Here is a 12,565-nt window from a genome sequence, read left to right on the forward strand (position 1 = left end):
CATCTGAGGATTTCCAACGTATTCTTTCATCTTTGTCCTTTTAAATTGTGGCATAATATGTTGTATTTTTGTATTTTTTTTATACCTTTTCTTTTATAATGTAATTTTTTTCCTCTTTCTTTCTTCTCTCTCTTTTAAAATAATGGTTTTTATTATTTTTTCTTGCAATTAAATATCAATGTACATCATGGTCACCATACATGTTTACTACATTATACCGTAATGAATTGGCTGGAATTAGATTAATAGGTACCATGTAGGTATCCAATTGGTAGAAACGTTAATGATATTGCTATCTTAATATATAATATTTGTTGAATTTTTTTATTTTTATTATATTGTAAAATTATTAACCCCAACACAGGCTTGTCCGAGTGAGGTTAAAATTTCCAACGTTAAAAAAGATACAATGTAAAGAAACAATAAATAAATAAAATATCTAAATAATATTTCACTTACCACCATATTTTCTTACAAAGTAAAGTTTGTGGGTTGAAGTTTGCACGAGTTGTCTCTTTGGCGTATCAGGAGGGGTGGAGGGGGTGGTTTAGGGAACGGGAAGGGGATAGGGCTTAGCCCAAATCCCAGCGAACCAATAAAATGGTAATTTCTGATGGGACCCGCGCCCCGCGGGGATCAGGGCCCGGCTTTAATTGACTAAATATTAAAAACACTTTAGCTAAATCATGGAGACGTATTGTATTGCTAAATCACTTGTTATGAACACTTTGGAAAGTCATCAATTTAACGGTATACGTCGTTCGTTTTTCGGATGGTGGAATTTTTTTTTTAAATTCCACTTAAGATGGTTTACCGAAAACCTTTGAACACACTACCAAAGTTATAAATCCAAAAAAATTCACCCCCTTATTAGAGATTTACGCCTTATTAGATTTGGTTAACAAATGAAAATTTTAATTGAAAAGTGATGCCTAAGGACAGGTTGTTTCACAGCATTTGAACTGTTGATCAAATTTGGACATTAATTTTAAAATTCTGTTAAAGTTTTATTCAAGTTAACGTAACTAAAATAATAATAGAACTTTCACAGAACTTGAAAATTAACTTTGATATTTGCTCAAATTCTGTGAAATAACGTAATAATAATTTTTCATTCGAGAATATCTGACTATTTGACATTTTGAGATGTAAATAAAATCTGTTTCATTCAGCTAAATTAACAATTTGTTGGTATTATCTTGAAGAATAATACAATATAAATATAATTTTGAGGTTATCAGAAAAAAATAAGATAAATACATCTTGAAACATTTTTAAAGATAAACAATATGTTTTGTATTTCCTTATTTGCCTAGAAATAAAACAGGGTCTACGAAAAGCTCAAAATTTGAAAAGTCGCTGTCGTTACGGAATTCTCGGAATCCATCTACAAATTTTCACAACCGAAGATAATTTGTAATAGCGATTATTGTTATTTCAAAAATATAAATACATCGGCATTTCTATTGTAAGGTAAATATATGTTTACACATTTCACTCCCTGTCAGGTGACGAGTCAAATTATCTAATCTCTCCTGAATCAGTCTTTCTGATTGTCTCCTAGGGCAGGGAAGGGGATGGGGGTTACTGGCTAGGGCAGAGGGTGGAGGAAAGGGGAGGAAAGCAGGAAGGGAAGGCAGCAGAGAGGAGAGGGTTGGGGGACCGGACGTGAGACGGCGCCGGAACTTCCGACTCCTCACTAGCGAACACCCCGTCGACCGGAAACCTTCTGCATTACCGGAAGGTTGACGTTTCTCGGAGGCCCGAAGCCTTCAAACCTTTACATCACAAACGTACATTATCAAAACCAGTTTGTACTTTAAAGATTATCGAAAAGTGTTACAAAAAGTGAAAAAAGTTTCGGTTTTCAGATGTACTTCACAAAAGTCTATGAACAGCGTTAAGACTGGCGTTAAGAACATGTCACTTCTCTGAGAAAAGTTAAGAATTAATTTTGAATATTAAACTAGAAAAATGTTAAAGTGACGTAGAAAAAAATATCACCTCGTTTGAGTTTTACTCACCTCTTCTCCTCTCGAGCTTTCCCAGGGTGCTTAATTTCTAAAACTTTTAACTGTACTTTAGCTTTTATAATAGACTTGTTTAAGTGTTATTATTAATATGCAAGTGGTTAGAGAATAGTGTCAGTGCGTCTTGCCGCCTACTAGTGGTGTGGGCGGGAGGGCGGGAGGGCGGGAGGGCGGGCCTCGGCATGCAGCTCGGGGCGGACAGCAGCGGGCGGCTGTGGCTGGCGGCGAGGAGGCTGCACCCCTCGCACCATCTCTACGGGAACCGCCCACATCACCTGTTTGGTAACACATACTTACCGACTTATTCCCCGCCCTCATCAAAATTCAACAATAAAGTTACCTATTTAATTACGTCGTGTGATGTAGTCCAATTCAATTTCACCCGATTTTTTGTCCATTCTCACATTGAACAAATAAACTAAAAGAAAAAAATTAAATTGTCATATATAATACCTGCAGTAAATTTAAATTTAAATATAAAATAATTGATAATTATTTATGCATTATAACAATTAATATTATGTTTTAAAAATAGGTTATTTTTTAGAAAGTAAACAACTCACTCTTTCCTTTTACGTGACCCAATCACTTTGTGGATATAATTTTAATTAAAAAATATTTTAGTGATTGATCTTCGGGGTACTATGCCATGTAAAGTTAGTAGTACACGGCATAAAAACCTAAAAATAAATCACCACAAAATATGATTTCTGTGCACAACTTTATTTTGGTGTTAACACAATTTTTTAAAAATTATAATACAGTTCATATAAAACAGAATCATGTCGTTAATAAAATAGCAAAAACCAACACGACAATTATCTTTAGCATTTTGTCAAAAAATAATTGTAGATAGGTACCGCGAAAATGAAATTTATATGGAACAATATGTCAATGCAAGGAGAATTTTTTTTACCAAGAATCTATTTAAATTATTCATAATCCGGTAAAAAGGGGATTGCAAGCCGTTGGCCAATAACGGATTGCATTCACGAATGATTTTTTTTTATTTTTATTTTTTTTTTTTTTATTTAAAGAAAGCAAGACAAAAATATATATTACAGTAAATAATAAGATAAAATACAGAAAAAACAGAAAAGTTCCAATAAACTACTTTTCAGTAGTTTGTCGATGGCAAATTAAAGATAATTGATAGGTTTCCTGATAAACTTATATAAAATATAGTAAAATAAGTCCTAAAGTTTTAGAATTTCGTCATCATATATTACACAAACGCAGATGAACACGTGTTCTGAAATTGTTACGAATTTACTCAAAATTTATCAGCCAACGGCCTACAGTTCTGTATTTAGCCAGATTACCAATAATTTGAGGAGATTTTTATTAAATCAACAATAGGTACTAATTTTTTTCCATGTGACAATGAATATACTAACTTACCTGACACATTTTCAATTTAAAATATAAGTAAAGACATGGTTTTACCTTTTATAAGAATGCAATTACTACACTTAAACATTTAATCAAGTTTTAATTTAGTTCCATGATAACTCAACACAGTGAAAATTCAACACACTTTTAAAAAGTGATATAAAGAAATTAGAAAGGATGAAAAAATTTTTTTTTAACCTAACCTAACCTAATTAACCCAGTTTGTTTCATAACTTTCCATGACTTTATATAACTTTTTAAAATTGTGATGAATTATCATTGTGATGATTTATCCGGTCACCTTTTAATTTAACAGCAATCAAAATAAGATAAATCTCATCTGCTTCCTGAAAACGGATGTTGTTGCTCTTTGATCACATTAATCGTTGAACCTGATTTTCCTATCAACAACTAAATACTCAGTCATCATTGAATTGTAACGGCCCTGAAGTATCGTTGTGTGAACATAAAACTCGGAATTTAATTCCCAACAACAAAGTGATACCGCAGACGCCTCATTTGGACAATCGTGTTAAAAAGCAATAAACAAGATATCAGTCATAGATTCACATCCGCATTCGCGAGATAAATCTCTCCAGAGAGAAATGTGCATTCCTTCTCCATAGTTGGTCACAAGAAGTATGACTCACATTAAGCCGTTAAAGAACACTCTGTATACGTATAAAGGTGGTGGATACAGCTTCCCAGAGGCAGGCAGTGGTCCATCGCCATCTTTCCATCTGCGGTGGAGGCAGGAAGCGGAAATCCAACATTCCTAAAGGACCAGTCACGCCACGTGACACCATTCGTCACATTCCACTGTAATGGCGGGATCCAGAAGATATTAATATAAGTAATAATAATATAATAATATTTGGCTGTTCCTCCCGTTAATGATGGAAAAAAATAATTATTAACCCATCTGGCCTCTGCCATATTTTGACAGAAGATCCAAATGAATGGAATATGTCTGAACGTATCCGAAAATTAAAAACTGCCTTTGAAAGGTGATAAAATACGCTGTCTTGTTTTATTACTCCAATAAAAATAATATTGGCTCACCTCCCATTTTTTTATCTAAACTTAATTATAAAGAAATAATATATAAAAATACAATATAGTACAAAAATTTACTGTCACCTCCTTTTTTTGTCGTTTCATATAAAAATATATGTTTTTTTAATTGCGCTTGGAACCTTTGGCTTCATGAAGGTGCACATTTTAACTCTTCTGTGGTTAACTTTAAGATTTGAAGCGTGGTGTTTTCTCTTTCTAACACCGTTTAGATCATATTTTTCACCATCACAGAAAGGGGATACAACGATTTTTATGAGACCATATGAGATGTTCCCAAAAGCGAACAAATTAACCTGAAGGGGTAACTCCCAGCGAGCCTCGGTAATTGAGCAAAGTGAATTGATTACTCGGGTACCGAAAGGTTCGCGTTGTGATTTTGAAGATGTTTTATGGTTAACTACTTAATTACGGTAAATTGATTTGGTATTTTGCGATTTTTTGTTCACCACAATGTGGTGTAGGGAATGCTGGTAAGAAACTTCATTAGGTGTTTTAAGAAATGATCTCAAATACAAATCAGGAACAACAAATATCTCGTGCCATCATATAATCAGGAAGAACACAAGAAATGCCTTATGGGTGATTTCGTAATACGAATATTTACCCAATCGAGGCATAAATTTCTATGCGATGGGATCTACGATGTCAAGCGAGTGTAAGTGCTAGACGGTAAAATTGTATTCATTCCATTCAAATTTGGAATATGCACTTATAAAAAATGATTTAAATGCCTTCTACTAGAGTTTTAGGTATAAATATTCTAAATTCGTTTCTACAGGTCAGAGCAGTTGATTTAGTAAGAAAGGGAGAATAAGAACTTAGAGATGGAAGATTGTGACGTACTTTTAAAAAAATCCCTTTGAGGGAAACGTCGGAACAGCAAAGGATGAAATTATTGGTCCAGGGGGAGACCGTAAATTTATTTTACTAACTAAACATCACGTTTTTTCTCTGCAAGGGTATTCAGAGAGGAAGGATCACCAACAACTCGGTCTTGGCACACACTCATTGCTTCATACATACTCTTTTATTATTTTTACATGCCCAAAACACCTGAGCGTCCCTTTCTTAATCTCACTCATTAGCTTACATCAGTCTTGCATTCTTTGCGGATCTCCACATTTTTCACACGATCATATAAGGTTTTACAACACGTGCGCCCCAGGGATCTAATTTCTACAGAATTCCGTCTACTTTCATCCTTCCTCTGCCAGTTCCATGCTTCGCTGCCGTATATTAGTGTAGGTACCAGCACTTCAGTGTGGACTACTAGCTGCGCTTCTTAGCACAATTTTTGTTTTCTTTTACATTGATACATAAATAATGGAAGAGCAAATTAATAATAACGGTGACCGGATAAATCATCAAAATGATAATTCATCACATCTTTAAAAAGTTATATAAAGTCATGGAAAGTGATGAAACAAAAACTTTATTTACTGGGTTAAGTAGGTTAGGTTAGGTTAGGTTAATTTTTTTTTCATCGTTTTTAATGACTTTATATCACTTTTTAAATGTGTGTTGAATAATCACTGTGTTAAGTTAGCATGGAACCATTTTTACATAGAAGAATATTTATTTTCCTCACAGTTCAACTTTTTAACCTAAAAACTAACTTTCTTACTCCTAAAATCATGTTGTTACCATGTAGTTAAAAAAATAGTTAGTTACCCCCAGAAGTTGCACTTTTCCTCTCGATACCATGTATAATGACGAAATGCGAAAATATTACGATTTTATGTACCTGTGTTCGTATATATCAATTATTCTATCAATTCATTTGTTAAGGGCTTGAAATCTTGTTTTTAACAAGATTACGAATAATTTGAAGAGATTTTTTATAAATTAACAATATTCATATTTCTCTGTGTAAAGCAATTTTACTGTTAAAGTCACACGCTGTGACATTATAGAGACGGGTTGTGATAAATGGTTGCCGTATTTTATGAAAACAATTATATCTGCTATATATAGTCATTTTCTGGTATGGAGTGAGTATTTATACTTCATTTTAAACTAACCTCTTACCTGTAGAAAAGGCACAGAGGTTGATTCTAAAAGTCATCCTACGTAAACCATCTATATTTCCAACAACACAGTTATTTAACTCTTTTAGGATTCTCAGTCTAAATAATATATTCAAAAAGAACTCATTGTTACAAACTAATAGAGATCATTTCAATCCTACAATAACATTTCCAAAAATAAGTAACCGATCAAGATCACGTGGCAACTTAGAAATCCCTAAATTAGCGCGAAATTGAGCGCTTCTCAACACCAATATACTTATCAAGGTATAAATTTTTTTAATGCACTCCCATATAAAATCAAATCTGAAAAAAAATTATAAAGCCCTTAAATTACAAATAAAACAACTTCTTGATCAACCAAATAATAATTATAAGTTTGAATTTGATTTTTTACATATCTTCTGATTAAAGGTTCATATTAGTAGTAATTGATCAAATTCAAATTTTAATGGTACATACTCAGTATATAATTAACTATTTAATTTCATAAAATCAATTAACAAAAAAAAAATATTTTTCTTCTTTTAACATATCCTCATCAATTCATCACATTTTTAAAAAGTTATATAAATTCATGGAAAGTGATTAAACAAAAACTTTATTAACTGGGTTAAGTAGGTTAGGTTAGGTTAGGTTTAATTTTTTTTCTTCGTTTCTAATGACTTTATATCACTTTTGTCACGTTGAATTGTCACTGTTTTGAGTTATCATGGAACCGTTCACGAATATATTTTTTTATTTACCGCATTGCGCGCCCCACTAACGTCTTTTTTGTATGTGGCGTTCCCGAAGGATCGTAGTAACGATAACGTTAGGCAGGTGCCATAGTTTGTGGTAAACCTCAGTGATTAATTAACTAAATTTAATACTTTTGAGTGGGTCCCGGCATATTTTGTTAAATTTTACGACCGTCAAATAAGTAAGAAAATCTGTCACGTAAACAAGTTGATTAACACAGTGGATTCTTCGTTTTTTCTAATAAACATACATAATTTGCTTGTCGCATAGCGTGGTGGATTAGTCACTGAACTTAAAACGGCGGGCATAAATTCCAATTAATAGGTTGTGGTCAGTCCGTTAAATTTCGAATATTCGAAAATAATATTGAGACGAAAGTGTGCGACGTACCTATTCATATTTATGCAATAGGTATTTTTTACATGAATCTTTAAACCAGCTTTGAAAATTAATTTGCATCCTATTCATTGCGCTGATTTGGCGTATTTTCTGCTTTGGATAACGCAAAGATGTATCTCAGAAGTAAGTAAAGTAGTAAATGAAGCGTTAAAGATAAAAATTTTATTATATGAATACCGCAAAAGATTCCCAACTGCCCGGAACCGTGAGACAACGAAATCTCCAATTTGAGGTATGTAATGAGGCTTAGAAGAGTGGGAAGGGGGTGGAGGTGGAAAAAAGAAGCTTAAAAAGTAGCTGGCTACTCAGATGTAGTCATCAAACACGGCAAAATTTATTTATAGCAACCTTTCGATTTTTTAATGGTGATCTTTCACCAATGCGATACTGGAAGTATATATCTCTCCACTGACCTGAACTCCAATAAAATTATCAGCTTTTTCTTTTAAATTTACCTTTCATTTATAATAAATTGTCTAAAATGCACAAATTAATCAATTTTCAATTAATTACAATTTTTTTTAAACATTAGAGGGTCATTTGAAGGAAAGGAAGGAAAAAGTATGAGTGGTGGGTAGGAATCTGGAGGTCAGTTTGTCCAGGAGTGACAGAAGGATGAATCCATCCTTCATACTGCTATGCAAGGCATTAGATCATCTGGCTGGAGAGATCAGAGGGTCTCCCTTAGCCGGTTTCTCCCCACCCGGCCTGTCACATATTTAGAGGCCAAAAGCATCCGCCGCCAAAACCTTTAAAAAAAATCATCCTGTGAATCCGGGAACCACTGCTTAGTCACCAAAAGTAACGAACCACTTGAGGTGACATATGGCACAGGTGTTGGTTACTCAATTAATACATTAATTGAAGAGTAACTTAACATTACTGCAAAGCGTATGATACACGGAAAATCTGATATAAAATAGTGTTAATTTATTAAAAACGGTTCAAATTATTCGTTTATCTGTTCAAAACGGGACTGGCCTTAAACGAATGCATTGACAGAGTTTCTAACAAAGTATCAATTCAAAGCGAATGTTTTATGAGGACTGCGGAATACGTGTTCATACAAACACAGATATTGTCACATTCCGTCATGATATATATTAGGAAACAACACGTGTTTCGATATATTCTAAAAGACTAATTACATTTTTAACAGGATCATTATTCTCCATATAGGTACCTGTCTGGGAGGAGATGATTTGTTGGCGCCGTTTGAAGTATTTTTTGACACATCTGTAATTTAATCATTCGTATTCAATATGAATGGATAATGATAAGATGAGTAACGGCGTTAATCCCAATGACTGTCCACAGCATGTTGCTTCACCGTCTGTCTGCAAGGTGTGACTAAGGATTGGCCACTATTACACGCAGGATATTCAAGTCCATTGTATTCAGATACGGCTACTGCAGACACTTCTGGGCGGAGCTAAACTCTCTGACAGACTGAAATTAACCGATTTCATCACCCGTCTAAAATAGATTTACGCTCTTCACATAATTTCTGTTGTTGTTTTGTGTCTGTACTACTGAGATATTTACAAACAGGACACAGACTTTTACGTAACTGTCTGCGACTGGAACTGGATTATAGGTTAATACTTTATCTTCAGTTCATCTTTTGAAGTTTCAATTGAAAAACCACAGTAAATCAATAAATTTAAAATTAAAATTTGGGAGGCAAGTTTGGGTGCCGCCGCCCCGGGAACTTTTTATTAGATTTCATCAAGTGAGGTGTGTTCAGAATGCGTCTTTTCACCACCTGCGTGGTGTGCCAGATCGAGAGAGACTGGTTTGAGGAGACCCTTTGATCTCTCAAAGTGGTCCCTCGACCTATCGCGTAGCGCCGCAGTGGGAGGGATATAATGAAATTTCCGTTACTCCTGGACACACCGATCCTTAAATTCCTGCCTAAACCTTATACCTTCTCAGATCTTTCTCTCCTTCTTTTCCTTAAAAAAGAAGACTAGAAGAGGCAAACTATTTTCCTCAGTGAATATGCTCTGTAGATTGCCTATATTTAGGCGCCGTATGGTACACTATTATTTTATTTTTTCCATAATTTTACAATTGAGCGTTGAAAATTATTAATTTCCATTTGTAATATGAATTTGAAAGTTACAGAGAAGATACTTTTCTACTATTTTGCTACTCTAAATGACCTCCTCCGTGGCAGAGATGTACTTCTTCAAAATGTATAATGGGTTTTGGAATAGAAGAGATCGATTTTAACGGTCAAAAGAGTTTTCCAATAAATTTTCATGAATGTTAAAGATAACTTTTAAGAGCGTGAACCACGGTGTATCTCGAAATTTTACTAAATTCTAATTGATTGGTTAGTTTAAATATGTTTGAATAATACAATTATAATATTGGATGAACATGACTCCAGAGTTGTGAGCATTATAAGAAGAAGATTTGTACATTGCATGTGATCTAATAATTAGTAATTTAGTGATTGTAACTTTGGTTCAAGACACAAGTTTGTTTAAGTGTCATTTTTAAAATTCGAATCGATTTCGTCATTATTTCAGACAAAGTATGTTCAGTGCCTACCTATAATATGATATTTTAAAAGAAACTTATTTCAATTGTCATTTTCAAAATTGGAACTGACGGACAACATTATATTCTTGTACCGAAAAATGATTTGAATTCTGTATTTGAAATGTAATGATATTCATTTTATTTGAATTTCATAAGGTTAATAATTTTCTTTACAAGTAAAGTCAGATTATGTGATTTTTAATAACTTTGATTGTTTTATCTCTTCAAGATCTTGTTCTCCTGGTAGATTTTTCAAAAATGTTCTTTTAAGTGGATCGAAGAGCGCGAAAATTATAAAAATGATTCATATATTGATTACCTACCTCTCCAGCATTATGTACTCGTGGTAACTTATGTACGAGTAGGTTCTAATTTACGTCTACCAAATGAATGAATGTCATTAATAATTTTAAATAAAGCAGTTTACCACAGTTTCACGATATCGACATGTTTATCAATAATCTTCAGACATATCGAACAGAAGCACATAATGCATATGATCACGAATCAATACATTATGTGTACACGGAGAAAACTTGCTGATATGTAATATTGTTAATTTATTAAATATCTGGTTAAATTATTCATTTTGCATTACATCTTAAAACTGTTCATATTTTTTCATATTTCTCGAGCAAAAATTTTATCTCTATTTAGAGTTAATTTTAACTTTCAACAAAAACTTTATATTACGCTGATGCTATTATTCTAATTTTTATTTTCAGATTCACCTACTTCAACTCTTTTCCTGTATGTAATCATGTAAATAATATTATATATTCAGAATTGGTTATTTATGGAGGGAAGGAACTATTTTAAAGTATGCCTGACATCACTAAATTAAGTTCATTTGATTTATTATTCTTTTTTTTCTTTTAAGTTCTGTTAAAATTTTTTTTTTAAATAAATAATTAATTTATCTTTATTTTCATTATATCAACAATTGAATCATTTGTTTACTTGCCCATTTATATTTATATTCATATTTATATTTAGTTATATTTATTTTATCTCATTAAAATCAACAGTTTGCAATACGGTTGGTTTATTCTTGTGAAAACTACTTAACTAGAAAACCAGTTAAAGTATTACCTATTTTACAAATAAATTGCATTTAACAAAATAATAAATTAAAAAATGAACATGTATATGTATAATACGGACATGTGTCTAGCGTGGTAGTCAAAAAGCATGTAAAAAACTGTATACAAATATATTTTACGAATAAAATAAAGAAAAAAAAAACTTCTCTCCTTATCTCATATTTCTGTTCCACTTCTCTTTACCTTTTGATTAATTTTAATTCTTTCAGTACTGCCCTTGTTTGTTTCCACATATCGACCATATTTTGTGCTTGATAACACCTAAAATAATTATTTGAAAATAATTAAAAAAATATATATCTTTTCAATTTTTAGGCTTCTAATTGTCATTTTTTATTAGGGAGATAAAGTATCTTATCCCAAAAGCAATTGTTTTGTTTTATAAAATATTAATTGACCGTATAATTGCATTAATATAAATATTACATTTCAATCATACTAATAATTATGGATCCTAATCCAAGCAAAACAGCCAAAACGCTGTCAGTCATTAAATTTAAGGTATTTGTCGGTGGAATAAGGATTGCACCCAGCAGAAATATATAATCACCAAAAAGAATATCCTTCAGAAGCAATACAAAAAATACGGAGATATTTGTTACTTGTTTCAAAAGGGTTAAGGCATAATAAAACTCATTTTTCTAACCAATTTCAGCATTAGAACGTTTATTGGCTTAACCTTGTTTTAACCCCGTGTATCTTTATGTTACGCATAAAAGCTGTGTCTTGGCAGAGCCGGCCTTGAGCTAAACGACGCCTGACGCGAATAAAATTTTAGCGCCCCTTATCATAACGCCTAGGTAGGTGTTCACAGTAGTCAATAATATTCTTATGATTTGTATTTTTGTGTAGCGTGTTAGGTATTATCAGCACCTCGGCAGCTCAGCGCCAGGAGCGGACTGCTCCAATTGCGCCCGCATAGGGCCAGCCCCGTGTGTTGCTTACAAAACTAAAGTTGGTCTATTGCTAGTTTAAAGATGTTTGAATATGTGATTATTTGCAGATCCGTACCAAGTGCTGAACGCCGCCTCGCACCGCCTGGTGTCCAGCGGTTCGGGGCAGATCCAGTTGTGGCAGTTCCTGCTCGAACTGCTGGGTGATTCCTCCAACGGCGGCTGCATCGCGTGGGAAGGCAGTGAGGGTGAGTTTCGCCTGGCCGACCCTGACGAGGTAGCCCGCCGCTGGGGAGAACGCAAGGCCAAGCCCAACATGAACTACGATAAGCTCAGCAGGGCGCTCAGGTGAG

At 33.4% G+C, this 12,565-nt stretch overlaps 1 protein-coding gene across 1 annotated transcript in view; it reads left to right on the forward strand.

Annotated features, from left to right (window-relative positions):
• Nucleotides 1-12,565, forward strand: part of LOC149420813 (uncharacterized) — a 54,280-nt gene that overhangs the window by 37,562 nt on the left and 4,153 nt on the right. The window contains exon 4 of the mRNA XM_089635122.1: nt 12,323-12,560. Coding sequence (XP_089491248.1) covers nt 12,323-12,560 — 238 coding nt within the window. The remainder of the gene's footprint in view (nt 1-12,322; nt 12,561-12,565) is intronic.

This window comes from Hesperophylax consimilis, chromosome 9 (genome assembly GCF_061612785.1).
Source record: "Hesperophylax consimilis isolate HC1 chromosome 9, BYU_Hcon_1.0, whole genome shotgun sequence".
Lineage (NCBI taxonomy): Eukaryota > Metazoa > Arthropoda > Insecta > Trichoptera > Limnephilidae > Hesperophylax > Hesperophylax consimilis.